Below are 27,948 nucleotides of genomic sequence, written 5' to 3'. Positions count from 1 at the left end.
AGCCCAAATATCTGGCGGATTGCCACAGAGACGATGAAGATTTGGGGATTCGATCCAAGACAGCGACTATACTTCATTCGAGTGAGCACGGCTTCCGCCGTTTCTCGTGGGACCCGCTTTTCTGCCATGTTAGCTAGCGCAAACTCCCCCGAACCCCTGATGACCTTGGACAGCTGATCTACATCTACCCCTGGCGAACACCGTCGATGTCCTCCTCCCTTGGGACAGGTTGTGGTAAAACCCAACGGAAGAAGAAGAAGAAGCGACAGAAGAGATGGCTCAAGCTCTCCGCCTCCTCTCTCCTCCCACGCCCTCCCCCTGTCTCCCCAAATTGTCTTCTCTCCCCTTCCCACCCCGCCCCCTTCCCTGCCTCCCCTGTCCCCGCCGCTACGCCCTCCGCGCCGCCGCCTCGTCTCCTCACCCGGATCTCGACCTCCTCCCTTTCGACGGCGATGCCGGCGGGCCGGCCACCACCTCCATCGACGTGGACTCCGTCACCGAAGCGGAGCTCAAGGAGAACGGGTTCCGGAGCACCAGACGGACGAAGCTGGTGTGCACGATCGGCCCCGCCACCTGCGCCGCGGAGCAGCTGGAGGCCCTCGCCGTTAGCGGGATGAACGTGGCGCGGGTCAACATGTGCCACGGCACCCACGACTGGCACCGCGGGGTCATCCGCCAGGTCCGGCGGCTTAATGAGGAGAAGGGGTTCGCGGTGGCCGTGATGATGGACACCCAGGGCAGCGAGATTCACATGGGCGACCTCGGCGGCGCCGCCTCCGCCAAGGCTGAGGTGAGGTTCTTGGGTCAGCTACATTGAGGCCGCTTCCTTTTATAGGATTTGGATTATTTCCTTTTCCCGTTTTGGAGTTTAGACAAGGCATGGAACGAAATTAAGTTATGGGCATCGCAGGCTTTGGGAACTAAAGAGTTGAAATGCATCTTTGCAAGTTGACAGTGAAGAACTCTGTTGATGCAAACCTAACTCGTATTCTTTTCCCCGTCTGTTTCCTCGGCAGTTCTGCTACAGCATGAGTGAATGTGTTATGTTTAAGTTCTTGCTTATTTTATATTCCAACAGTGATCGTTGCTTCTCTTAGTTCTTGCTTATTTTATGTTAGCGTGTAACTTTTATATGAATATTGCAATAAACAATATAATGTAGTCACTTGATTTTACCTGAATAGGATAACTTACTTTCTCTTTCTTTTTCTTCTAATTTTTAACTTTCCTATTGGTAGAGAACCTTCCTCCAGCTTCATGTTTGTATGAATTTATTAATAATGAATTCCAAATAAGCATTTTACTTGTGTTTAATTCATATTAAAAAGACAAAAAATAACTAGATGAAGTATTGTAGAGAGGAAGTAATTAATGCAATTTGGCTACACGGTCAAATTTATTATCATATTCTGTATACCCCAACTTAAGTCAAGCATCGGCACTAGTTGTGCATTGTAGAACCTTGAATGCAATTTATATTACATTGTAGTTTTCCTACTTACAAGAAAATAGTGTAACTCTGAAACTAATGTTGTACCATTCTTGGGTACTTTAAGATCAGGTTTTTGTGCATATGTACTGCAAAATATACACAAAATATAGGTAATTGCATGTGTTCTCCAATAGATACTCTTTGAGTGACTGCAAACTGGATGTTTTGATGGTAAATGATATAGGCAACCTTGCCAAATTGTGAAATGTTGTTGCTAAATTTTCCTTAGTGATTAACGCTGAAGGTAAATGAACTTTTTTCACTCTTGATGGCTTGTAAACAGCAAAAAAGTTTGCAATATTAGGATTTAATGCTATGTGAAGGATGGGATTAGTTTCAATTGTTCAAATTGGATTTTATTGTGTGAATGTCCACCAAGAATCAACTAGGTTTTGTTGGAAATCATCATGAGCAGCAGGAACCAATAAAAAATGGTTAAAATCATATTGAATTAGTTTGATCAGTTATGATGTCCAATTCTGGTAGATTTTATCAGAGTCTGTGGCCTAGTCTGGCTAGTTCACTGAAAGATGAAGGGGCTCCAGCATTGGTTTTTGATGGGCGGTTCTTGTAGACCTTGGATAGATATAAGAAAGTTAAAACCAGTGATTCTCTATTGGATAAAATTTCAATGTTAATCCTTAATATACAAAAAATGATATACTCTTCCAGTACCATTTTGTATATTTTGACTTTGACCCTTTCCTTATCTTATGTAATGAGGCAAAAGTTCTTGAATCTTAAAAGAAGTTTGTGTTAAGTCAATCACAAGTTTTTTTTCATATTATTCATTCAACTAAGAACTTGTGTTGCTTATATCTATTGTCATTCTTTTTTCATATTTTCTCTTTCCTTTTTTGTTCTTTCTGTCATTATTGCATAGTCAGATTAGCATGTTTGGAATTAGCAAAGTTCATGATTTAAAAGTTGTAGAGTTCCAGATAATTGTGGGCATGATGAATTTAAGAAGAATGACACAATAGTTGAGCACCAACACTCCCCCTCACTCCGCCTCTTCCTCTGTTTCTCTTTGAAGGTTTGATAAATATGTGAGCGATTACTGTTTGTACGATACATGAAGCAATCAATCTGAACTTTCTTGCATGTCAAGCGTACCCTCACTAACACTATCTTATCCAGGATGGTGAAATTTGGACATTTAGTGTGAGATCTTTCAACTCACCTCTTCCAGAACGGACCATCAGTGTGAACTATGATGGCTTTGCTGAAGGTTGAGGATTGAAAGCTCGTCATTATATATCTTTTTTTCTGAAGGAATCTCTAAATTTCTTGTCAGGCAAAAGAACTGTTTTAGTTATCATTTGTTCTCTAAAGACTTCTTTCACCTAATGTAGATGTTAGAGTTGGTGATGAACTTCTTGTGGATGGAGGAATGGTCAGATTTGAGGTGATTGAGAAGATAGGGCCAGATGTAAAGTGTCGTTGCAATGATCCTGGGCTGCTGTTGCCACGTGCTAATCTTACTTTTTGGCGAAATGATAGGCTCATTCGAGAACGGAACGCCATGCTCCCTACAATTTCTTCTAAGGTTGGTGCATCCTTAAGCACTAAATTAATGTGGTACCCTTTAAAAACTTCCAAAATCCAAGTATATGTAGATCCATCATGCACTTTATAATCAGGATTCTCTTATATTATTATTAAATTTTGAATTGTACTTTGACTGAAATCACTTGCTTTACAAATGCTGCAGATTGCAAATTTTATCTTCCTTCATTTTAATGTTAATGTCATTACTCAAACTTGACTTCTTGATGTAATGTGTACAAATTAGAATAACAATCTCAATTACTAGAAGGCATGTGCGGTATCAACCTTGTATAAAGATACCGAATCCTTTTCTGGGACTAGGGAAGCACGCATGAAATCTTTTCTATTTCTTGTCAATTATATCAGTCAATGTCTTTTTTTTGTGGGCTTTTTGTAATGACAAATGTCTTATTAATCTTTCTTTTCACTGTATGAGGCTTTTTCTGGAAAATTTCCCAGTCTCTGCCATGGGCTCGAATGATTATGTCATCAGCTGTTATGCAGAATTTGCACATTATTAGATTATCTCAATTTAGTAATAGTTTCCTTATGCTCCTTGATGGATTGCTATTTCCCAATGCTGTTTTGTATCTGATCTATACTATGTTAATTGCAACATCTAGTCTCATTCCAATATATCAATATACAATGATTAATAATAAATGTTCTCTTGGTATTTGTTGTCTTCTAGTTTTGCTTTTGATACAATAATAAGTTATATTTATTAAATCAAGGAACATTATGCGATTTAATTTAGGCACAAAAATATATCTGATGAGATTTGCTGGTCTATAGTCTCTTGCTTGCAACTAGAATGTTGAAATAGGAATATCTATGGTAATGGGTAGCTAGAACTTTTATTTGTATTGAACTCTAATTGAATGTGAATAGCTATGTGTACGTTTACTGAATAATCCAACTGATCCGGAGGAATGAAAGAACAATTTGCTTTGTCAAATCCTATCATTAAACTGCACTTAATGCGCCCATGATTTTGATATATGCAGGATTGGCTTGATATTGATTTTGGGATCTCCGAGGGTGTAGATTTTATAGCAGTTTCCTTTGTCAAGTCTGCAGAAGTCATTAGTCACCTCAAAAGCTATATAGCTGCACGATGCCGTGATAAGTAATATAATATCCTTTTCTTTTTTCCTTTTTGTAAATTGGTTAATATTTTTCATTTTACAGACTGTGGAAATTTCCAGTTAACTTGTGTAGCTGATGATACAATATATATATACAGATGCATTTTATCTTATCAAGATGATCTGATACTTAATAACTTTTGGGCTAATTGGAGTAATATTCTTTAAACACCATGCTTGATCAGGTTCCGCATGTTTGTTTGCTCATATGCACAATTGTACTAAACTTTTTAAATTGTGATAAAATCCATTATTTTGAATCTACTATATTTGACTCTTGCAAAATGATATTGACATTGTTGTGGAAACTATATTTGCCCCTATAAATGAATTTACCCTCTTAATAGTTCAATAAATTAGAGGGGTATATTGGAAATTCGAAAAAAATAAAAATATTAAAATAGGCGGTTCCAATTCGAAATCGGTTTCGAAACCAAAACTGGAACCGGTTCAGTTCCTGCTCCAAATTTGACTGAACCGAAACTGTCGGTTCTGGAAATGGGCTAAGGACTAACTTTAAATCCAAGATTCTCAGACCATATGAAATGGTTGAACACAATCAAACTATTATTATGATAAACCAAAACTAGTATTAAACTCAAACCAAATCCTATTTAAGGTCTTCAAATTTTGAAGTTGATCAGTTAAAAATCATGGGCAAGTCCTACCACTTCATGGTCCATAAGCTTCTTTTCTTTAGCATCACTGATAAAAATATTCTAACAATACTGAAGTGTTGGTGGATTTTTTTGTGTCATCGCTTGCCTTTGACAGCTCTCCTTCTCTTCTCTTCTCTTCTTTGTCGTGATCGCAGGCGAAGGTGCTAGCTAGCGTAACTAGTAAAGATTTTGAAAGTTTATCATAAGGTCCTGGGTTCAAACATCGCCTTCGACACTTACTCTTTGCAAAAAGAAAAATATGAAAGTGTCGGTTTCACTGCTTGTTGATGATCTCATCTAATGAATAACTAGGGCTCCTAACTCATCATCTTCTGATGATATTTTGTTAGACAATTTTAGAATATTATTAATTTTTGAATCACTGGTTTTTCTAGTAAAGTCAACTATAGTGTACCATAAGTGTTATGAATGTTTTGGATGTTGATGATTTTATGTAGGGTTCTTGACTTTGATTTAAGTTGTCATCAACTTCCAGGAATATAAACTAGATATAACTGAATGTAACAATTTTTAGTACTTAAGTTACATTTTTTTAGTTTTCTTTTCGTATGTGCACCCTCAAATTCCAAATAGGAGTGGCGACCAAGCCTTGCTACTGTCTTGTAACTTTGTCTCCCACCTCTTTCCATCAATAGTGAGGTGACAATAATGATTATGAGAAAACAATCAACAACCATATTGTTTACTTATTTAAAAAAATAGATTTATCATTTCCTTCTAAAATCTCCTTGTGAACATCTCTCTTGGCATGAGACCAGTTTTAACTGAAGCAAACCTGGCACATTCTATAGTTCAGTTGTATGTTGCTTCTTTTTTTTAAAAGATGAAAAAAAATTTGCAGTCTAGTCATTTTCTGAATAAATTTTACATGTATAAAAAAAAAATGGCGTACCCAGTACACAAAGCTCCTGCCAATGCGGGTCTGAGGAGAGTCAATGTATGCAGCCTTACCTTTAAATGTTTAAAGAGGTTGTTTCCATGACTTCCCTGATTTCCCAGGTTGCAAAGGAGCAACCTTACCATTGTACCAAGGCCCGCCCTTTTTCTACTTGATTATAGATTCACTCTTGGTTACATTCTTATGTCATAGCTAATGCTACGTGTTCCAGGGAAATTATGGTGATTGCGAAGATTGAGAGTGTTGATTCCTTGAAAAATCTGGAAGGCATCATTCGTGCATCAGATGGAGCAATGGTAGCCAGAGGAGACATGGGTGCTCAAATTCCACTGGAAGAAGTGCCTTCAGCTCAGCTAAAAATTGTCAAGTTGTGCAGGCAGCTAAACAAGCCTGTAATTGTGGCTTCTCAGCTTCTGGAGTCTATGATTGAGTATCCTACACCAACTAGAGCTGAAGTTGCTGATGTTTCTGAGGCAGTTAGGCAGAGGGCTGATGCTCTGATGCTCTCAGGTGAGTCAGCTATGGGTCAATATCCAGAGAAGGCATTGGTTGTACTTAGAAGTGTAAGCCTACGCATTGAAAGGTGGTGGAGAGAGGAGAAGCGCTATGAGGCAATGGAGCTTCCAGATATTGCATCTTCTTTCTCTGACAAAATTTCAGAGGAAATATGTAATTCAGCTGCTAAAATGGGTAAGCATTTTCATGTTCACTTTTCCCCAATATATATCCAGTTATTGCTTTATTGACCTTTCCAAAATTCTGGCTGCTAATTATTACTTTTTACTTCAGTGCTTAGATACATAATCTTGCATATATTTTGGATTAATTTAGTGATGCTAACTTTTTTTGGCTTTGAAAATTATTTGCACTTGGTTCCACACAACAACCGCAACAACAAGCTGTAATATTTTCAACTATTTGGTATTAACTATATGAATCTTTTGTGTTATTGAGCTTCATGAAAGGTTATATTCTTAACTTAAAAGTATTTAAAATTTTATTTATAGTTTCTAGTAGTCTTTTTTAGGTCTACCTCTACCTTTCCTTGAATCATTAACAATCATTGTTTTATCTTTTCCATCTGTAAATGATCTCTCAAACAACAATGTTAAATAATTCTTTCTCATTTTATCCTTTATCGACACTATACCTAATTGTTCACAAATGAAATCATTCTTTTTCTTATCTACATGGATACATCTTGGTCTACGTCTTCGTTTATAAGACTTATAAATCCACTTGAGATGTAATATCTACCTGAAGGAAACTAACTATTTTTAAAATTATGAAATGATTTTTTTGTTCATCATTCCTTGATCTCTATCTCATACTGAACATCTCCTTTCAGCTATTATAGTGATCTTTCTAGTTCTAGTTCTTAATTTGTAATGATCTATTTCACTTTTGGTTTACCACCTCTTTTTTCCCTTCAATTCTTTAGCTTTATAGGTCTTATTTGATCTTATCATGTTGGTATTGCTATCTTAGTACAAAATGAACTTAGTTTCGGGAAACAATTTAGAAAAGCGATCTATTACTAAATACCTATTTGCAGCTGTTCATCCTCACTAATGGTTATGACAGAAATTTCAAATGTATATTTGAAAGTACCGAATCTAGTTTCTTCGTGGCAGCTCAGAGAATCATGATAGGTTTCAGGATTAGCCATGATGTAATCTAGGGCAGTTAAGGCCACAACAACCTGAATAACATATTGGCTGAACATAATTAAAAATCAAGAAAAACAAAATATTAGAAAAGAGTACAATTGAAACAAGAAGCTTGTGTGAAAAAGAACATGTTTATTTCCCTTTTCCATTGGTCCAAGTCCATATTAACCTTTTTTATTTTTTTGAAATAAACCATATGGAAATTTGATCAGCGACAGTTATTCCTTTATATATACTCTGGTCTGTGGTAACCCATGCGACATTCCTTTAGTTCAATAGTCATTATTGGGCATGATGCTTGTTGGAAGATATTCCTTAATTGGTTAATACACCTCATTTGCAAGGATTGTGATGTTATTGACTTTCTTAGCCAAATTTGAAGTGCAACAGTTTGCCCTTTACAAGAGTGCTTGGTGCTTTAGTTTTGCTTCCCTTGTTTGTTAGTAGTTGCTGTTTATTTTTCCTGACCCAGTTAATTGTGAATTGCAGCTAACAACTTGGGAGTGGATGCACTCTTTGTCTTTACAAGGACAGGTCATATGGCCTCACTGCTTTCACGCTGCCGCCCTGATTGTCCGATCTTTGCATTTACATCCTCAACATCTATGAGAAGACGATTGAATCTTCAGTGGGGTCTTATACCCTTTCGACTTAGTTTCTCTGGTGACATGGAGAGCAATCTTAACCGCACCTTTTCTTTGCTCAAGGCCAGAGGAATGATAAAGTCTGGTGATCTAGTCATTGCATTGTCAGATATGTTGCAATCTATTCAGGTGATGAAAGTACCCTAGGAGGAAGTTTGCCTTTGATTGTATCCGCTTTATGAAAAGTTGCCTAAGCTTATGGCAAGCTTGGTGGATTTGTTGTCTGCTTTGCTGTATGTCATGCTATTCCTTTCCACTGTGCAGTTGCTGTTACCATGCCTTTATCAGTAGCGTCAAGTGCATAAGGTCAGTTGTGCAGGTTCTGTTTGTGTGTCGTCTGCTTATGATCTGGTTACATTGATCTGTTGAAATATAATATCATGAAGATCAAGAGCTTTATTTCACCTTGATCTGGGAAACAAATTCCTTGCAATTTTTTCTGAGATTTTGTTTCTAAATGTTTTACTCAATTTGTATAGTTACTTTTTTCTATATCCCTGATTTGTTATTATTTGTGCTCAAAACTGATGCAAGAGACACCAAGATTGATGCACTCTGAGGTCATCTTCAAGAATTTAGATTAAATTATCTACAGTTCCGAGTCAAGTTGGATTAATGTTTTTTTCTTTTATGTTTCTAAATCTTTGAATCAATTTGCAGCCTTGTTTCTACTTGCTATCACAGAATTTTTGCAAGGTCATTACCAGAGTTGTATTTTGAACTTTGAGCCTTGACTTCTGCTGCAAGTCAGATTAGGAACATTATTCCAGAATTGAAGTTTCAAATTACTTACATGATTTGTGATCATAAAAAATATAGGTTTTTCACTTTTCCTATTGTAGATCCTATATGAATGCTATAGTTCTCTTGATGTAAAAGAGTGTGAACCAAGTTTCTCAAAATTTAGTGAAATATGGCTTCCTTTATTGAGTATTGTGTGATAACATATCTCTTTCATGCATGAGGTCAGTGGAGTAAACCAACACTGTTTTTGTCTTTTAATTAATTGTTATGCTTTCTTGACTTTGAATACTTGCTATTCGACAGTAGAACCTCTACAAAGATCTTTTGTTCTGCATACATTATCTTTTTGCTCTCTTCAGCAAAGCCATTGGAATCATCTTTGGAATATTACTATTTTGTATTCACATGGAAAAGTCCACATCAGTCCAACAGCCTTTTGGCTCCAAATCTATCATTTCCACTCATCTTTTTCTTTGGAATACAGCTTCAGACATAACTGTCCTAAATAGTGGTCTGAATAGTGGTCTGAAATCAAAATTCTAGCAATCACTCTTCTATTGCTAAACTCTTCAGCATACTTTTATCTCCATGCAAACCCACCTCTCCTCATAATCTGTAGAATCACTACATGTTTAATTCTTATGATACATGCAGCAGGTCTACTACAGCATATGAAATGCTGTTCATTTGAGTGTACCATAGCCTAAAGGACTCCATGAAAAATATTTTTGCTGTAGGTAAGTCACCCTCCTGGAGTAGGGTGATTGGTTATAAATTTAAAGTACTATTGTTGATTTCCTTTCATTAAAATTCAACCTTAAACAAATCCATGTTTTCATCACATGTCTATCAAAATTTTTTTCCAACATCGTAAGCATTGCAAAGTAAACATCCTTACCATGATTAATCTTTTTACTGTTCTAGCTGGATTTTTCACTTCTACAAAATTCCATTGAGCACTATTGTTATTTGTCAATTCATTATTGAGCTTAGATCTCCAGAGAAGCCCACTTCTGCTCATGGTCTACATTGTACTAAATCTTACATGTACTCCATCAATCCTCCATGTCCTTTTTCCCCGTAGGAAGGTTCTCCTACCATCTGGGTGTACAATACATGATGTGCTCCACTAGGTTACAGGCAAGTCACCTTGCTAGAGAACAAGCTGGTCCAAGGTGGTTGGTTGTAAGGTAAGGAGGTGCAACTGATTAATGTTTCTGTATGCAATTAGTGTTTTTCTTTGCCAAATGTTGATGTCAAACTCTTCTTGTTTAATCCTGTTGTGAGTGGACTAGGATCTTAGCTTATTTGTTTATGAACTCAAAATCATTTTATTTAACTTGTTTAGTCAACAATCAGACTGTAACACATCTTCTTCTGAATTTTACATGTCGGAAGGAGCTGCTACTGCAGTGATCTACGGCAGCGTTGGATCAAACTGTTGGAGGTCGAGGAGGATCATCCTGGAACCTGCTGTCACTGTAAGATCTGACACTAAACCTATGATCTATGTTTTCTTTTTCTTCTTTTTGCAATCAATTTTTGGACGCTCTCATAAATCCGGCATGGTTCTTAGAGGAAAATCCAGGGAGAACAAACGAATAGATACTTGGAAAAGGGTGAACACAAATTGAGAATAGATTCATTAGATATGATACAAGGAAAAAGACAGAAATCTTGAGAATAGTGAGGAGAAAGAAAAAAATAAGTTGAGGACAATACAGTGATACAGAAGTCCAAGTCAAACGACTACAACTGTTTATGTGATGACATATGGTTGATGTAGGAGAATCTCTTAAGACCCTATTTGATAGGAAGATTTGGAATGTTAAAATTCCTATGTATAGTTTTAAATAGAAATTCAATTTTCAGGGATCAAATTATAAGGTTTGCCACTAATGCATTAAAAATTGTAGCATAAAAGCTTATTATATCAAATTTAAAATAGTGCCATGTCTTGAATTTACATTCTATTTTGGTCCTTCCAACTATATTGTATCTTTGGGGGGTTTTACTTTTTTATTCTTGCATAGTCTTAAAACAGCATATTTGCCCTTATAAGTTTTAATCTTAATCACTACTAATTGTGATTTCAGTTGAGAAAAACTTGTTTAAAATATGAAACATCTAAAACATCCTTATTGTTCTTACTTCAACATATATTAGTGCCAAACAAAGTTAAACAAACAGTCAAATGACTATCAATTGATTGACAAATTAAATATTAACAATAGGCAAAAGTCAGAGTTCTTATGTTTTGTATATATAAATCTTACGCTTAGTTAAGAGACATTATCAAAATTGCTGACTTCAATTTTGTGTCTTTCATGTATGGATTTCTTCATGAATATCCATAGCAAAGTTTTTCATGGTTGAAGAGTGGAATCACTTGGTAACTTTAGTGTGCATGCAATGCCATTATAGTGAGATAGACACTCTAAATTAGCATTCACCATATTGAAAACGTCTCTCTCACCGCCCCATGATCATGTTGGGATTTTGAAGCCAGAAGAAACAAGGATAGGGTAGGAAGCTTGATGCTTTCCATGTGTGACAACTTTCTGCTTGATAGAAAAGAAATCACATTAACAGTATGTGAAAGCTGACCACCAACTTAAACATGATGAAAAAGAAGTACAGATTTTTTTTATTTTATTTTATGTTAGTGTAATTCCTTTCCCATTATACCAGCACCACTAATCTTAGTCTACAGAAAACACATCTTCTGCAGATCACGATCACAATCAGTGGTGACAAGAACATATTAAATCATGCCTCATCCCATCATATCTCTGTCCTTATCAAGCCTTTGCTCGATCGATGGAATGCCTACTTTGTTCCCATTGATGTCTACACAAGCAAAAGTTGTCTTGTAAGAAAAAAGTAAGTAGACAACAGATACGGTGGGTTGATCGTGTTGTCATATGCCTCTAAGCCTATGAAACAAAGTAGATGATAGACATCAGAGAAAGTTGAATGCAGATAGCCTCATTTGGATGTCGGACATGTGCATCATTTTCCTTTGTGTCATCTCTTCTATAAAGTTTAGGATTCGGTGGACAAAGTATTAAGTTTAGCTACAATAGATATAGGTAACCTGTCCTAATCCTTTATTTGATCGGCATAAAGCTGATCTTAGAAATTAGTTTATAAGGTGGCAACATCATCTTAGCCTTTATTGATTAATTTAAGAAGCACTGTAGATCATGACATGTTTATATATATAATTTCTTTGAGGGATCTAATATGGGAGACTACTACACTGCTTCTTTCTCCCAAACCACATTTTGATGCGAGTTCTAAAAATCTGATGGTAGTGAAGACTGCATCCACATATTGTTACTCGAGGGCAGTCAAGTGTCCCCATTGTGCTCTAAAGTGATAGCTAAAGCGAGAGGGTCCACTATCACATCAATTTCATTGGTGATTTGAACCACTGCAATCGATGCTTGTAATGTGGCCCAAATGGTAGGGAACTCATCTTTGAGTGGTCAAGACCATGTTAATATGACTTGGGCCCTACACAGCTCTCATCTTTTAAGAGTGGCTTTAGTATGTAGTAGTAGCAGGGATCTGAATGAGGCATATGCTAATTTATGCTAAGTTAGATGTTTAACTTGGCAAATATTATGTGGTGTTAAGCTAAGAACGAAAGCTTGGGTCCAACAGATGATGGTAATTTTGCACGAGGATGAAACGATGAAGGGATGAATGGATCCACCATTCTAACGGATAAAATGTTCTACATTATTCATTAATGGATAAAGCCAATCCAGAAGGCAGTCGATCAAACATTTCCTGCCCACTCATCATCATCACCATCATCCCCTGTTGGAATATTCCGCGTAGCATTACATTAAGATGCCGAGATCAGGACGCGGAGGGATGTCGACATGGTCACCTCATCCTCACCTTGCCCCACGCCATCACCGCCGCTCCTTCGTTGGTTCGATCCCCTCTCATCGGACGGCGACCCCCGATGCCCGCATCGGAGAAGGCGCTACAGGCGTTTCCGTCCCGTGCTTCCCGATATAAGTATGATTCCTATTTTGTCTTTGATTTACGATGGTGCCACTTAGATGCAGGTGCTTGATTTATCGACCAGGTCCATCGTGGCGTGCCTGTAAATAAGGGCTTCGATGAGGGTGGCTTGGGAATCGGGAGCGACGTATGTCGTGCGGATTTGATTTTCCACATTTACCCTTCCGACGTCCTCGAAATGCGATGCCCGGTTCGTATAAGGGCAGGGCATTAGATGAAAGTATCTCTGATGATACGGGTATTATGGGCATTAATGTAGCACACAAAACGACAAAGGAGGACGCACACGCGTCGCCATCGAGGACCGGGTTAGAAACCGCTCCATGAACCGCGCCACGTAGCCGAGCAGCAGTTGGTCCAAAGTAACCTTCTCTACTTATCCTTCCTCGACCCGGTTTTCACCTTCAATGTTATTGGACTTCTCCTTGGCCCACGTACAGGTCATCCGTAAAAACGGGGTGAGAAGTCCGGACAGACCGCGGCTGGGCGTGAAAAGGTGACGGTTTTGGGTGGGGGGTTTTATCCGGGCCACGTCGATCACACTCCTCGCTCGTTTTAAACCCCGTCCCCTGCTTCTCGACTTCTTCCCCTATTCTCCAGAGCAACGAACCTGATCTCTCTCGCTGGGAGCGATGGCAGAAATCGCCTCACCGGCAGCATCTGCTGCAGGAATCGCGGCGGAAACCTGATCCTCTTCGCCGCGATGATCTCAAGGACGCCTTTTTCTCGAGCTGTCGTCGTGATCATTTCGAATTAGGAAAACGAAAGGGGAAAGGGCGTACCCTTGTGCCCGTCGGGAGAGCTGATGCACCTTTAATTGCAGCGAAAGCAGCACTCTTTAATGACTTGGTGACCGCGATCGATTACTGTCCTTTGCTTTCCATTCGGGAAATTTTTGGGTGTCGGTTTTGTTTGGCGATATCAGCTGTGTTGTTGTCTTGCTTGGTGGTTTGTAGCTTTGGGGTTTGATCTCGATTTCGTGGACTTTTCTAGCTCGATTTGGCGTTTTTTGGTCGGGATTTGAGTGTTGTTGGAAGATGGATGAGTGGTGATTGGCTTGCGGTTTGGAGGGAGAGAAAAGGTGGGGTTTTGATCTCCGGCGCGATGCCGTTCCAGATGAAGGTCCAGCCGATCGACGCGAAAGGATCGTTTAGGATCGACGCAGCGAAGCCCGCTGCCAAGTCCCGGCTGAAGCGACTCTTCGAGCGGCAGTTCCCGAGCGTGCTGCGGATCTCCTCGGCAGAGAAGCCCGGGGATGGGAGGGAGAAGGAGAGGGAGGACGACGGCTGCGAGGTGGAGCCGAGCTCCGTGTGCTTGGACAAGATGGTCGTCAGCTTCATGGAGGATGGGGGGAATGAGCGGCCGCAGCGGAGCCGATGCAACTGCTTTAATGTTAACTACGATGATAGCTCCGACGACGACTTCGATTTCCGTGGCAGCGGCGATCCTCCAGGCGCCGGCGACGCCGCCGAGTTCATCGAGGTAGTCTTCGTTGTCGCTCAATTGGACAAACACTCGCGAAAAGTCTCCATCTTTGGCCCCCCTTTCTCTAATTTGAACTAAAATCCTGGGTTTCATAGGGTTTGGTTCTTTGCGCGAGCATCGCCGAAAGGAATCTTTTGGCCGATGCATCGAAGATCATGGAGAAGGCCAAGAATTGGAATGGTAAGAGCGAATGCCGGAGGATCGTGGTCGACGGACTGCAATCGCTGGGCTACGACGCTGCCGTCTGCAAGTCTCGGTGGGATAAAAATCCCTCCTTTCCCGCCGGTACCACTGCTTTCCCCTCTGCCCAATGTCTAAGCATCGTTGCGTCTCTCCCTCTTCGGATCACGGCCTCTGACGGTTGGGTTGTCGGCAGGGGAGTACGAGTACCTCGACGTGGTGGTCGACGGCGGGGAGCGCCTCCTTATCGACGTCGACTTCCGGTCGGAGTTCGAGATCGCCCGGTCCACCAAGTCGTACCGCGCGGTGCTCCAGCACCTGCCGTCGCTCTTCGTGGGCCGGAGCGAGCGGCTGCAGCAGATCGTCGCCGCCGTCTCGGAGGCGGCGCGGCAGAGCCTGAGGAAGAAGGGCCTCCACGTGCCGCCATGGCGGAAGCCCGAGTACATGCGGTCCAAGTGGCTCTCCCCCTACCACCGCACGTCCACCGCCAAGCCCGAGGTTGAACCAGCAAATGATCCCCGTTCGACCTCGGCCACGGAACCGATTCCCGAGCTCGAGAGGGCAGTGGAGGCACCGGGCGGCGGCAACTCCAAAGCGGGGGAGGAGGGTAAGGCCGAGGCTGTGGCGCAGCCGTGGCAGCCGCCGCCGGCGAGGCCGAGGTCAGGTGTCAGGGTCGTCGCCGGCTTAGCCGCTGTCCTCTGAGAAGCCTTCCTTATTTTTGTTCCTTTTTTCTTATTTTTCCAGTAAAAAAAAGAAAAAAAAAAGCGAGCGAGTGAGTGAGTGATATATGACGTCTTTTAAGAGTCCAAATCATCACTAAGCGTAATATATTCTCCTTTTCTTTAACCCTTTTAAAGGTTTTTTCTTTTTGTAAGATTTTGGGGGAAAGGAAGCTTATGCTACTACTGTCGAGAAGAACACATAATATATGAAGCATTCATTATATGAATTATATGTAGGCGCTTTGATGTGCAAGTTGGCAGTGGCCGGTGGTGGTGCTGTCTGAAACAGAGAGGTAGGTGGATTGCAGGCAACAAGGTGAAGAAGTGAGATAAATCTTCGCTCGACTTTACCTTTCGTCCGGCTCCGAAGAAAAACCTGGGATTTCTTCTTGTTTCACCATCTTTCTAAGCTCTTCTTCTTCTTCGAAGAGCAATGAATGATCAGAGTCTTTTCTGTCACTGACTTGTGGCCAGCAGCAGAGGCCACTGCCCTAACCCAACTTTGGGGTAGCAAAGGTGCCAGTTCTCCAGGTTTTCTGTGCACGGCGAACTGTGGGGGTCCATCCCCACTTTGGTTGGGGACAGAAGAGGCGAAAGCATGGGTGATTGCCGGAAGGCCCTCTCACTCGGTTTGCCAAGTGTCTGATGTGGTTTCTTGAGACCGATGCCCCACGATAATGTCAACAATTATCATGCTTGCTTCCCGGAAAGCAACTTCCTACCGACGCTGCCGGCTTCTTCTTTCGAGTTGCTTACCGAGCAGCTGTTGTTGTTGTTGACATCACAGCTGCTGGTTGTATTGTGGAAGTCTTCTTCTTCTTCTACACACAAAGATTGAGGGTCCATAAATTTTCCTATCAATGATTAAGAAAATTTATGACAGCTTTCCATGCCGTGTTCATGAGAGAGGCCGAATTCATTGCACTTCCAATATTAGCCGAAGAATATGTGGAATGCATGACTCTGAGCTCCATGATTGAATCATAAAGCTCAAGATGTTGAAGATGGCAGGAGCTGCTCATTTTCACAAGCACAATCCAAACATTTTCATCTCGCCTTACTAGAAAACTTCTCTTCAACGAGTAAGTAATCAGTCTGAATTCATTGCAATCGTTTCTATTACGCTCAATTTTCTCTGTGAATATGGTTGCTCGGAGATCCATGAAACCTTGATGCATTTGGGGGCCTGTGTTCTTCTTCTTCGCATGAATCGAGAGCTTTTCCTTGATCAAAACAGACCATTCTTTGATCTTGACTAATCGCACTTCTTGAGATGCTTAAGAAATCTCGATAATAATCGAATAGATCCTATCCTGTCTCTTCCACCCGCTTAACCATTTAGATAGATCGATGATTTCTCGATCACTATGACTTCGACTACAATAAAAAAAAATGTTTTGTTGGAGCATGAGATGGACTTTTGGCATTGTCATGATCCCAATGGTTCTGAATCACTCAACCAAGAAATGAGCTAATGGCAAGCCCAATAATTATAGTGGTTGAATTTTATAAAGATTAAAAATATATATATTTATTTATTTTTAGTAAAATTATTTAAATTATTATGGGCATGAAAAAAAAAATTATTTTTATTTGTTACTCTTTCATCTTCTTAATATCTTTTTTCAAGCTTATCTTTTTTTTATATTGAAAAATTGTTTTTCTATTTTTTTTAATATAATATATAATTTAATATATATTTGCATATATATATATATATATATATATATATATTCAAATAAAAATTTGCAGCTACTCTCATGTATTTTATTATTGCTAATTCTTTTAGATCATCTGATCCATGTGAGTAAAATTGCTAACTTTAGACCTCATCTACTTGCAAATTATGCTCTAACTAATTAAATATATTATTGATGGCACTTAATCTTTTTGACATCTTTGTAGGAAACATGTCATATTAAGCTTTTTTACTAATGGATTTTTTTCTCCAAAAAGAACAAAAAAATTCAGGTAATTCATACTATTATTCTTAATTTCATCATTTTTATTTTAAATTTGTGTGATCTTGCAGCCACATACTGTGATATATTTTCACCATAAATATACATCTTTATGGAGACCAAAATGAATGTAAAATAAAGCTCATACCCATCTATTTTGCATCAAACTATAGAAATATGCATGGATTGGAAGGGTACAAAATTTGTGACATTATTTCCTTCAATGCCTTTTTTGGGACTGTTTATTACTTTGTTAATCAATCATTTGCCACTCCTAATTTTTGATCCCCCACCATTTATGACTCAAATGATTTAGTGTTATATGTGGCATCAAAATCATGAGCAAAGTCAACTTTCCTAAATAACATCTTCTGTAGTGGGATTCTCATTCAACAACTCAAATCATGCATATTATATTAAAACATGATTTAGTTTCGTTTGACAATTAGCCAAATTTGTCTGCTAAACCGATTGACTAAACCAAATCAGCTTTTCTTGATGACATCAAATGCACAGAACAATAATATTAATTATATGTGATGTTATTTTCATTCTGACAGAGTCTTTCTGTACAATAATTGCTTGCTTTGGGAGGCATTAAAGGTATGGACTAAATACGAAGCCAGCCTCGGCCTTGTGCGTCCACAGCCGTCCATCACTTTGAACCCGAATCATGAAGCGCAAGAACACCGTCGGATTGCCGCCGGGTTCTAATAAGAGGAAGGTTAACGTGGCATCAGAACGGTTCAAATCTCGAGACCTCTCGCTCGCTCCCCCTTCGACCAAGTCCTCGTTGCTCGTTCTTCCCTCCGACGCAAGGATTCCTTCTCCTTGGATCGCGAACTCGCTTTGCAGTTCCCGGATTGGAAAGGGAAAGCGATGCCTATCTTGTAGCCGGTGGAGATCTTTACTCGTGGAGCGCCTCATAGGGGCGGCTTCCCTGATCTGGTAGCTCGGTGGGATTCGCTGTCGGCGTGGCCCGAGATTGGGGGGTACAAGTGAGGAGATGGGGGCGTCCTTCCGAAACTTGGCGTTTTGGGTGGTGGTCCTGGGCTTCTTCTTGGCGTCCGCTGCTGCTTCTGATCCGGACGATTTCCGCCGAGCGTAAGTGTGATCTGCTCTCTCGGTTGTTCGATTTGCGTTGGTTAGGATTGACCTTTGTGTGCGTGCGTTCGGTGGAAAGGAATAGTTTTGGTGGGGAAAGATGAAATCTTGGAGCTGATTTCTGTTTGTGCTTGTGGATTATAGCGAATGTAATTTCGACTACAAGGGCATTTTTCTAGAGTGAGTTGATGACAATGGTAAAGGAATATGTGCAGTGGATGCATAATGGATGAAACTAGGAAAGAAAAGCCTCTCGTTAATTGTCTAGCTCTCTTTTCTAATCTACTTGAAACAAGTACCAAGGCCTGGCGTTCATCCATTCTACTTATTTGCCCCGCAGACAGAGAAATGTTAGAGATGCTACCATGCACGTGTTCACTGTCCTCCTCAGCCTCCATCTGCAAATTTATCTCTCTTCGCATTTTTGTTTCCGTGCTGTAGACCAAATTCGCCAAAACGAGGGAACTCCGGCGGTTCCTGTCACAGCTTATCAAGACTAGCTTGACGCAGAACACATTGTGATCAGCAGAATTCTATCCTTCTCTGCCACCTGAACCCCTCCCTATCATGATCTCAGCTATACCATTTTCGTTTTCTCCACCCAAGTACATTTCAATCCCTTCATGAACAATATTACTGCACCAGGACTAAACCCCACATTTTCAATGGCCAGGTGTTGCAGTGTTGGGTTTTTTCAGTGATATTGTCTGTAGAAGCTGTTGATCTTTTCTAGAAAATAAATTCAACCTTAAAAATTGGTGCAAGCTCAAGACAAACATGATTTGTTTCAGATTAGTGCAACCGTATCTTGTTGATTTTCCTTTTCTTGATCCGTTACATTCTCATGTGACTCTGCTGTTACATGGAAACCTCTGCATGAAACTCATCTATAACCAAACTTATGTATGCCGAACACTGGATGTGAAATTAAGTTTGGGTGAGTCTTGGTCCAATTAAATATCAAATGCAACAAATTTGCTTAAATTGTTGCATGCTGCAACCCTTAAAATCCATGAATGATTTTTTGCTTAGACTCACTGATGTCATAGTTTTGTGTACCATGTTATTATCCATTTCCCTTCATTGGAATTTGATGTATTTAAACATATATATTTAGTCAAGTCACCATCTTATGCTTTCTTCACTATCATTATGGTTCAGAATGGTACAATATATTCACATAAGAATCTTCCTTTCAGGTAAGCTCGGATTTTGCTAATATGCATTTTCATCTTTCTAATACCAATGTTGGTGCTTGAGGTTACTTTCAGTTTTCAGTCATATCTGCTGATTAGCATGCGACATTGGCCGGACCACCTTGATGGCTAGGTCCTTTATATATCCCTTGACACTTAGGGGAAATAGTAGACATTGTTGTTGCATTAAGAAAAATTATACTGTTAAACTTTGAAACGCCCCTTTTGGTTGAGTTAGAAGGAAACTGCAAAGCTTCTTTTGCCTTTGGTTCTATCTTGATAGCTGTTTTTGCAGGTTTCCCATTGTTGAGCCAGATTCTGAACATACTAAAATCCGTCTTGCAAGAGAGGGTTTGGAGGCAATCCAAAGAATTACAAACCCTATAGCTGTTGTTGCTGTAAGTAGAAACTTTATCTCTAGACTCCCTGACAAATTATAAGAAGTTTGAGTTTTTTCCCTTGGTCGCATGGTTCTTTGTATGCAGATAGAGTCGTGCACTTTTTATTTTTTCTTATTGCATATGTTCATTCTTATTTCACTCAAGTTCATATTACATGAGTTCATTATTTTTTAACCTCTATGTTCTATAATTATTGGAGTGGTAGGAAGGGCCATGATAAGGTTATATTTTCCAACTTTATGTATTTCATCTGTGTGAATGTTTCGGCTCTACTTCTACAATACTTGGTCGGAAAACATCTATTTCTTCATATCATTTAGATGTGAACAATTAATTCTCGGTTCTTGATTGTTTTTAGATGTGGCTAGTTAGAAATGTTTGCTTTGGTGAACAATTACAGTTAGTTTTGCCTGATGACAAAATGTGGGGAAAACCATTTAAGATGGGTTGGATATGTCCCTAGAAGACCTTTAAATGCACTGTTTAGCTGCACTTAGATTTGTGGCACAAGATGTAAAAGGATTTTTTCATGAAAAATATAACAGGATTTGCTGGTTCTTATTTTGACTAGTTATTGCATTCAGCAAAGCTTAATGGTGGAAAAAGTTGTGTGATTAACACTGACAGTTACTATCACCAACTTGTGTTTAATAATTTGTAAATTTTGAAGTGTCCGCAAACTCCTTTGTGATATCTTTATTTAGATCATTCGTTCCATGGTTCAAGATTGACTGGTCCAGGCCAGGGTCGGCCACGAGAGATCTGATCTTGGTTGACATGTTGGACTATGGTTGATCTGCTAGAGGAAGATGAGGCACCTTCTGCTTGTCATAACTGTAGAAGCTGGGGAGGGAAAGAAGAATACTAAGAGTGGGAGGCAGACAAAAGAGAAAGCAGAAAAATGCCTGATTTTGACATCACTATGCAACAGGACCTTTGTGTTCATCATCCACCACCATCACATCATCTATCATCTATCAATGTTCCAACTTTTACCATCCCCTGCCACCAAGTATGCATCTGTTCGGAGGTTTCTGAGTCAAGACTGTGTATGTGTGAGAGGATAGAATTATTGTTTAAATAATATACAAAATTACCGTTTAGATATCTATTAGCACACTAATTTTATTCTTTGCTTTTGTTTACATAAATTGATTATATAAACAAATAAATAATATAAAGTTTTTATAACTATTTAGAAATGGCTTTTTAGCACACTAATTTTATTCTTTGTTTTTTCTAACTCGAGAAGTTTCTCTATTGTTAGCATATCATGCTAGCTGACTCTCCTTCAGTAAGGTCACATGATCCTTCTTCTTAAATGTCCTATGGAGAATTTATGCTCTCCCTTAGACAGTAATCTTGTAATGGGTATTAGGATGGATATAACTTAAAGCTTTTAGACGAAGTCATCATAATAGTTTGGTGCTGCGGCAATATTTCCCCATGTAATTGTTAGCTGTCATCATCTTAATTAGTCTCATCATGATCTCCTTTTTCTTCTTGTTAACGTGACCATGATTGCTATCATAGGTTATTGGACCATATCGCTCAGGCAAATCCTTTCTTCTCAACCAACTTCTCTCCCTTTCATGCGACGAAGGTGCATTTCTTATTATTATTGCTTTCTCTCTTTTGATAAATGACTGAAGGCTAAGATTAATTTTTCAACACAAATAAATAATTACATGCAGGTTTTGGGGTTGGACATATGCGTGATACTAAAACCAAAGGTTAATTACACTAATTTTTTTAATATTTGTCTTTCCAGTCTTTATTAAGATTTGTCTTATTTCCTTATAGTAGTCGTCATGAATACTAAATTCACAATATTTCTCTTGTTCTTTTTAAGATTTAATATCCTTCTGTAATCAAGTCTCTTTTGGTGTAGGAATGTGGGTTTGGGGTACACCAGTGGACTTAGATGTTGATGGAACAAAAGTATCTATCTTGTACCTTGATACAGAAGGATTTGAAAGTGTTGGAAAATCAAATGTATACGATGATAGGTAATATTTAAAATTCATTTATTTTGCCATCAGATATATTCATGTTCATTCTGTTCATATTCTACAGGATATTTGCTCTGGCTACAGTTATGAGCTCTGTGCTCATTTATAATCTCCCTGAGACGGTTTGTTCTCTATCTGGTGGAAATTTTATCAGCCTATAATTGGCACTAGTAACTTCTTTAATATATTCTCGATTAGATTTATTCCCTTATGAATTCATCTAAGATTTGTTTTTGGTGCTTCATGTTGTAGATTCGTGAGGCTGATATATCTCGGTTATCATTTGCTGTTGAAATTGCAGAAGAGTTTTATGGAAGGTCTTTTGAGTTCTGTTAATACAAAAAATTGTATTATAAGTTTGTTGGTTTTTTCCTTTCTAACTACTTCTGTATTTGCTCATCTGCTGCTTCTTGGAGATCAGGGTAAAGGTAATCTACTGATATTATGTTCTTAATGTTCTGGAAAACTAGACCTTCTTATAATTATTGACAATGTTGGGTATTTATACAGGGGCAAGATGTTGCATTTGAGCCTGCTAAGCTCTTGTGGCTTATCCAACGGGATTTCCTGCGTAAGCTGATGTTTTTCTTTGCCATGTGCTTGGAAATAGTTTGAAGTATCGGTAATAATACACATTTGTAATTGTGAACATGTCTTAAAAGGCTAATAAGTAGGCAACAACAGCAACAATAAAAGATAGGCCATAAGGATGAAATAGTAGTAATTACAGCAAAAAATAAGAATATGAGGCAATAAAATGTTTTGCCAAGAATATGAAACAACGGAATCTTCTGCCGAGTACAGTGCACGGTAGGTAATCACTTCCAAGTTTTGTAAACTGAAACACCCTGAACTAGTTTGCATTTGTAAAATCATAATTATATGTTTTACTTGTATTGGCCATAAAATAAGGCATAAAGTTAGAAAAGAAAATGGCATGTCAAACAGCCTGAGATAATAAGATCAAAGGGCATCTCAAAGAGATTTTATTTCAAGTTTTCTGACATCTCAGCTTTTGCTTGATATAGTGTTTTGACACAAATTTTCTATTTGGAGCAGTCCATTAGGTTGTACGCCAGTTAATATGGTTGCTGCTTCCCAATGCCTGTGGGATTAATTTTTCTCATTTTTGTTACATTATGTAGCTTGAATTTTGAGCACCACTCTTTTGTTGATCATAACTTTGTGATATTGTTTTGTCCTTTCATGTCTGCATTTTCTTTACAATCTTTTCACGCTCTGTATCGTTAATTTATCTATTTCACCAAAATATATTTATTATGATTACACAGAAGGAAAGTCTGTTCAAGAAATGGTGAATGAAGCCCTTCGGCGGGTACCTAACAATAATGGTCAGTCTTAGCTGATATTCTCTTCACCTGTATTTGATACATATAGGAAACTTATACAATGCCTAGTAGTTTAAATTGAAAATTCTTCTTCAATTTCAGGAGACAGAAACATTGATCAGGTGCGGCCTTCGGTCAAACTGTAAAGTTAGACTTTTATGCATGAATAAACAATATTAGGATATTGTTCTAGACTAGCAGTTTATGGGCTTCGCGTCCATCTTTATTGTAAAACCTTTGCTATCCTTTTCCATTTGGTGCATCAGGTTAACCAAATTCGAGACTCCTTGGCAATAATGGGTGACAATAGTACTGCCTTTAGCTTACCACAGGTAAACTTGGTTAACTTATCTTGTCAATATCACAGTTGATTTTACGTCAATAATTATATATTAGGAGATTCAGAGATTCCAGAGAAGTCTTCTTTGGTATGCCTTTGTCAATGTTTGTTTTGGCCCAACAACATGAGAACTTCATGTTTGCTTTGAGGGCTTTAAAGAGTTTTAGGTTCAATAAAACTTTGCACAGAGCTGTTAAAAACGGAAGAATTACTCTACTGTAGAACATCCTAGCAGGAATCAGTGATGTGGATGTTTTAATGCACAGAAAAATATCCTGCTATATAAAACATCTTCTCAACAACTCCAACAGCAAGAAAGATATGAAAAAATGTCAGTATGGTTGTTGATACTCAATAGAAATGTAATAAAACTGCAATGCTGTGGTAAATGCCCAAGAAATCAGATGAGTACCTTATGTCAAGAAATAAGGTAGCAGAGTGCTTATTGCCTCTGGCAGCAATACTTGTCTACAAAAGCAGCTCTTCGCATCAAGATGCTTACGTAAGGTGTATGTTCCATTGTTCCACCATTAAAAGGTCAGCACACTTTAAAAAAAGGACAATCCAATAGTTTCATGAAACTATCCCCTGATAGCAAAAAGCATGTCTGTGTTTTTTCAATAATTAACTAAAAAGGGCATCTGATGAAGTGTTGAACATGCGTCAAGAGGTATCTAATATTTGAGTATCTATTCCAATGGACATGGTGTGCATTTTGAATTATCCATGTTTCATGTGTGCCTTAGCTTTCTCAATATTCGGGAACTTACAAGCTCTTTTATTTATCTTCTGTTGTTATTTTGTTAGCTGAATTTGGATCCAAAGCTCCATAACCTGGGTAGCATATCAGCTAAGGTCCTATTAGTTTATTGTTGTAATGTACTAATGTGCATCATAATTGTGTTACAATGCCCACACTTGGAAGTTATTTTTCTAAGTTTTTATAAGATAACATATGTGCTGATATTCATTTCATGCAATTTTGCGTGGTGCTTACAAGAGCCTTGAACTTATGACAGCCTCATCTTCAAAGGACAAAACTTTGTGACATGAAGGACAGTGAGCTGGATCAATTGTATGTGGAAAAGAGGGAGCAGTTGAAACAACTTGTTGCAACCATCATACGTCCAAAAATTATCCAGGGAAAACCTCTAAACGGAAATGAGTTTGTAGCTTTCCTAGAGCAGGTGCTTTTGCATAAATTTCTCTTCATTCCCTAAATTATTAATTTGATACTGTCATTATCCTTGGTTATTTGTCATGGTTTACATGCACAAGTTGAGAACATCAACCTGAATTTAAAGTATCCAGAAGAAGCTCATATGCATCATGCTTAATTCTGATTATTGTATCCATTGTTTTTTTTCAGATTCTTGAAGCCTTAAATAAAGGAGAGATTCCATCCACAGGTTCTATCGTTGAAGTATTCAATAAGGTGATTCTTGAGCGTTGCTTGAAATTATACAGTCAACGGATGGACATTATGCGGCTACCAATACAAGAAAACAGGCTGCAAGAAGTTCATGAAGAATCAAAGGCTGAAGCAAAAAAGTTGTTTGATCGGCAGCGTTTTGGTCGGCATCATGCTGAACAATCTATTGTGAAACTTGATGATGAAATACAAAAGGTACAACCATGTGTTCGATGTTAAAGTTTTGCATTGACGAGTGGTACCAATTGAGACCCTTTAAGAGCTACACTAGCATTCTTCTTCACTTTACAATCATGGAGAATAAATAGGTGAAAACATCTATCAACAAACAATAGTTAGAACTGCAAATATTTTTTTAGAATTCTGGTTAATGTTTAGCAGTATAGGAGAGGAGCTGCGAGGAATATCTTTGACCCTTAAATTATGTGATTGGAAGGTACTGTAATTTAGAAGTGCCAATATCGAGGATCTTTGAAATCTGCATATTAGTGCATACAACTTTAGATTGATGTATAGGAAACCTTTTTTTTATATATAAACCATTGTATATGTTAGTCCATTGAGTTAAAATAACCATAACTATACACAATACTAATACTTTTTTGCCATGGTGAAATCTTTATTGACAAAAATTTTCTCTTTATTCCGTTGGAAAAATAGTTCCTGCTATTTCACAAAAAAACCTATGCTTTTTTTAGTCTTCCTGTCTCTTTTTTAGATCTCTGTTCTCAACTCTAATCCCATAAAAAGCTCTAGAAGATGGATAGGTGTAGAATACTAAGAGAACTTTAAGACAGGAAACCGAGTATAAAACTGAAAACAAAATGGTCAAAGGTATTTAAGTAATTGTTGTCTTCATATTTCTCTTGACAATGCTATGGTTTGCTTAAATAGGGACTGGGTACAAGTAACTGAACTTATATCTGAGAGGTTTAATATCTGCTTTCTTACTGAGGGGACTGCAGTTGATCTTTCAAAGCAAAAGAAGAGACGAGCACTTGGACCAGAAATCAGTGTTTTGAAATTGGACTTTTGGTGGTGATACTAAAAATATGCTAGAACATGCTCTGAAGTGGATCTGGGTATAAGTAGGACTTGCCTAGTCTGCATCATGTGAAATTTTCAACTTGTACTAAATGAGATAGAACTTCTCTCTGTTCAATAGTGGTCCACTGTAGATATTCATGAATACCTGTTTCTTAAGGATAATCTCTTTCTTATTTTGATTTTAGGCTTGGATGTTCGTCATGCTTATTATACTGTTTTTGTGTTTACTTGTTTGAGCACTTTTTCAGGTTTACAGAACGTTTCTCCTGGAAAATGAATATCAGTCATCAAAATTATGTGAAGCCAAATACACAGAGTGTGAGGATAAAATGGATCACCTTCAAGTCATGAGACTTCCTTCCATGGCAAAATTCAATGCTGGTTTTCTTCAGTGCAATGAAACTTTTGAAAGACAATGTGTTGGGCCTTCGAAAGAATTATATAAACAGAAGATGATGAAGGTTAGATTGCGTGTTTTTTCAATCAGTTTTCTCCTATTTTGTGTCAATAGCATTGAGGCTTGGTCGAAATATTGAATGTGACTTGATTGTGTCAGGGAAAGAAAATGCCATGCTCTCTTGCTTGCATGAGATAAATCTTCCTGGCATCCAAACTAATCTTGAAATGACTCTGAATCTTGTCAGTGAATTAATGAATTGTTTCTGATCTTGATTTCCAGATGCTTGGGAAATCCCGATCACTTTTCATCAAGGACTACAATGATAGACTCTCAAATTGGTTGGTGATTTTCTCACTTACTGTGGCTATGGTGGGCCGGTTTATCATCAAGTTTTTTTTGTTGGAGATTGCTGGTTGGGCAATGTTTATTTTCTTAGAAACATATACAAGAATGTTCTGGTCATCGGAATCAATGTACTATAATCCTTCTTGGCATGTAATCGTATCTACATGGGAGACTATAGTTTACAGCCCTTTTCTTGATTTGGACAGGCAAGATTTTCTCAATTCCTTTCTCATATTGTTTCAACCGAGTGTGCATCAAACCTTTTTCACTGAGCTTTTTTCAATAATATTTTTATTATTGGAGCAGATGGGCAATTCCAATTGGTATATTGCTGTTGGTCCTGCTCCTGTATTGGCGGTGTTGTGGTAGTAGGAAGCCTGGATCTCATTGGCGCTTGCCACTGTACAATAACCGCCATAGAGATGGTGACAGTCGTCCAAGATCAGATTAAATGAAGACTGAGTCCCCATGATGCTCAACTGCTCGGCCTTCTTAACCTAGTGAATCTGTGTCACATTCACAGTAGACAGGCTTTCTTTTGGTGAGCCTGGCCTCACATCATTTCTGGCATGCAGAAGGTGGCAGATGAAAAGCTTCAAAGCATTCAGTTACTCAATTTGCAGGTCACTTGACAGATGAATGTTTACTGTATATTCACCATTTTCGTGCTACCCTGTATCCAAATTCTATCATCTTTCTCATTGTTATTTTCATTATCTGGAACCCTGAATCATTTGACATTTGGACTAAGAAAACTAGCTAAATCATTCGGTGGCTGCCCAATCGATGGCTGCCTGGGAAGTCCACAGCAACTGTCAACTGTCGAAGCTCTTCTTTCGGCATATATCTGTATCTGATTTCAGTTAGAGGTTCAATCTGTATGGAAACAACTCTAATTGTTCGACTTTCTTTGTGGAAATGTGAACCCATGCCAAAGTGTACATTGGTGAATGCAGTTCTAATTTTCATTTAGACATTAACTTGTTTCAATTGGTGGACCTGAGCAAATGTTCCTTTGTCGGATTTATTTATCGCCAGTATGACAACCTAATCTGCATTTTTAACATCAACCAAGTTAATTGTTATGAGTTTGTTCTCTTATATAT

The 27,948-nt window shown here is 38.5% G+C and overlaps 3 protein-coding genes across 4 annotated transcripts; all 3 read left to right on the top strand.

The window, feature by feature from the left end:
- Positions 1–172: 172 nt before the first annotated feature.
- Positions 173–8,487, top strand: LOC103983115 (pyruvate kinase isozyme A, chloroplastic). Of its 2 annotated transcripts, XM_018825598.2 has the most exons (7): positions 173–790; positions 2,633–2,723; positions 2,848–3,041; positions 4,051–4,172; positions 5,981–6,279; positions 6,353–6,459; positions 7,929–8,198. In XM_018825598.2, exons 1-7 carry the CDS (start codon positions 275–277, stop codon positions 8,046–8,048), a joined length of 1,449 nt encoding a protein of 482 aa, XP_018681143.2. In that variant the 5' UTR covers positions 173–274; the 3' UTR covers positions 8,049–8,198. The 2 variants fall into 2 exon arrangements, with proteins under 2 accessions (XP_018681143.2, XP_009398559.2); XM_009400284.2 differs by having other exon boundaries at positions 174–790; positions 5,981–6,459; positions 7,929–8,487.
- Positions 8,488–13,422: 4,935 nt separating this feature from the next.
- LOC135661602 (uncharacterized) lies at positions 13,423–15,379 on the top strand. Its single transcript, XM_065176527.1, has 3 exons — positions 13,423–14,350; positions 14,449–14,638; positions 14,730–15,379. Exons 1-3 carry the CDS (start codon positions 13,910–13,912, stop codon positions 15,233–15,235), a joined length of 1,137 nt encoding a protein of 378 aa, XP_065032599.1. The 5' UTR covers positions 13,423–13,909; the 3' UTR covers positions 15,236–15,379.
- Positions 15,380–15,635: 256 nt separating this feature from the next.
- Positions 15,636–27,804, top strand: LOC103983118 (uncharacterized). Its single transcript, XM_065176528.1, has 18 exons — positions 15,636–16,337; positions 17,777–18,320; positions 19,812–19,914; positions 21,451–21,520; positions 21,612–21,650; positions 21,809–21,926; positions 21,994–22,051; positions 22,182–22,246; positions 22,351–22,357; positions 22,440–22,500; positions 23,222–23,281; positions 23,381–23,400; positions 23,545–23,610; positions 24,638–24,805; positions 24,988–25,245; positions 26,346–26,558; positions 26,777–27,048; positions 27,149–27,804. The coding sequence occupies exons 2-18, from the start codon at positions 18,223–18,225 to the stop codon at positions 27,291–27,293; spliced, it is 1,821 nt and encodes a 606-aa protein (XP_065032600.1). The 5' UTR covers positions 15,636–16,337; positions 17,777–18,222; the 3' UTR covers positions 27,294–27,804.
- Positions 27,805–27,948: the final 144 nt, after the last annotated feature.

Source organism: Musa acuminata, chromosome BXJ1-4 (genome assembly GCF_036884655.1).
Source record: "Musa acuminata AAA Group cultivar baxijiao chromosome BXJ1-4, Cavendish_Baxijiao_AAA, whole genome shotgun sequence".
NCBI classification, from domain to species: domain Eukaryota; kingdom Viridiplantae; phylum Streptophyta; class Magnoliopsida; order Zingiberales; family Musaceae; genus Musa; species Musa acuminata.
The sequence above is the reverse complement of the archived record's forward strand: the minus strand, read 5'-3'. Positions and strand labels throughout refer to the sequence as shown.

Bases quoted from the DNA above. Each gene is read 5' to 3' on its own strand.
- LOC103983115 (XM_009400284.2), top strand. From the start codon at position 275: ATGGCTCAAGCTCTCCGCCTCCTCTCTCCTCCCACGCCCTCCCCCTGT. The intron at 791-2,632 runs GTGAGGTTCTTG...TATCTTATCCAG, and splicing joins CCGCCTCCGCCAAGGCTGAG to GATGGTGAAATTTGGACATT. The intron at 4,173-5,980 runs GTAATATAATAT...TACGTGTTCCAG, and splicing joins GCTGCACGATGCCGTGATAA to GGAAATTATGGTGATTGCGA.
- LOC135661602 (XM_065176527.1), top strand. From the start codon at position 13,910: ATGAGTGGTGATTGGCTTGCGGTTTGGAGGGAGAGAAAAGGTGGGGTT. The intron at 14,351-14,448 runs GTAGTCTTCGTT...TGGGTTTCATAG, and splicing joins ACGCCGCCGAGTTCATCGAG to GGTTTGGTTCTTTGCGCGAG. The intron at 14,639-14,729 runs GTACCACTGCTT...GGTTGTCGGCAG, and splicing joins AAATCCCTCCTTTCCCGCCG to GGGAGTACGAGTACCTCGAC.
- LOC103983118 (XM_065176528.1), top strand. From the start codon at position 18,223: ATGGGGGCGTCCTTCCGAAACTTGGCGTTTTGGGTGGTGGTCCTGGGC. The intron at 18,321-19,811 runs GTAAGTGTGATC...CTGTTTTTGCAG, and splicing joins CCGGACGATTTCCGCCGAGC to GTTTCCCATTGTTGAGCCAG. The intron at 24,806-24,987 runs GTGCTTTTGCAT...GTTTTTTTTCAG, and splicing joins TTGTAGCTTTCCTAGAGCAG to ATTCTTGAAGCCTTAAATAA.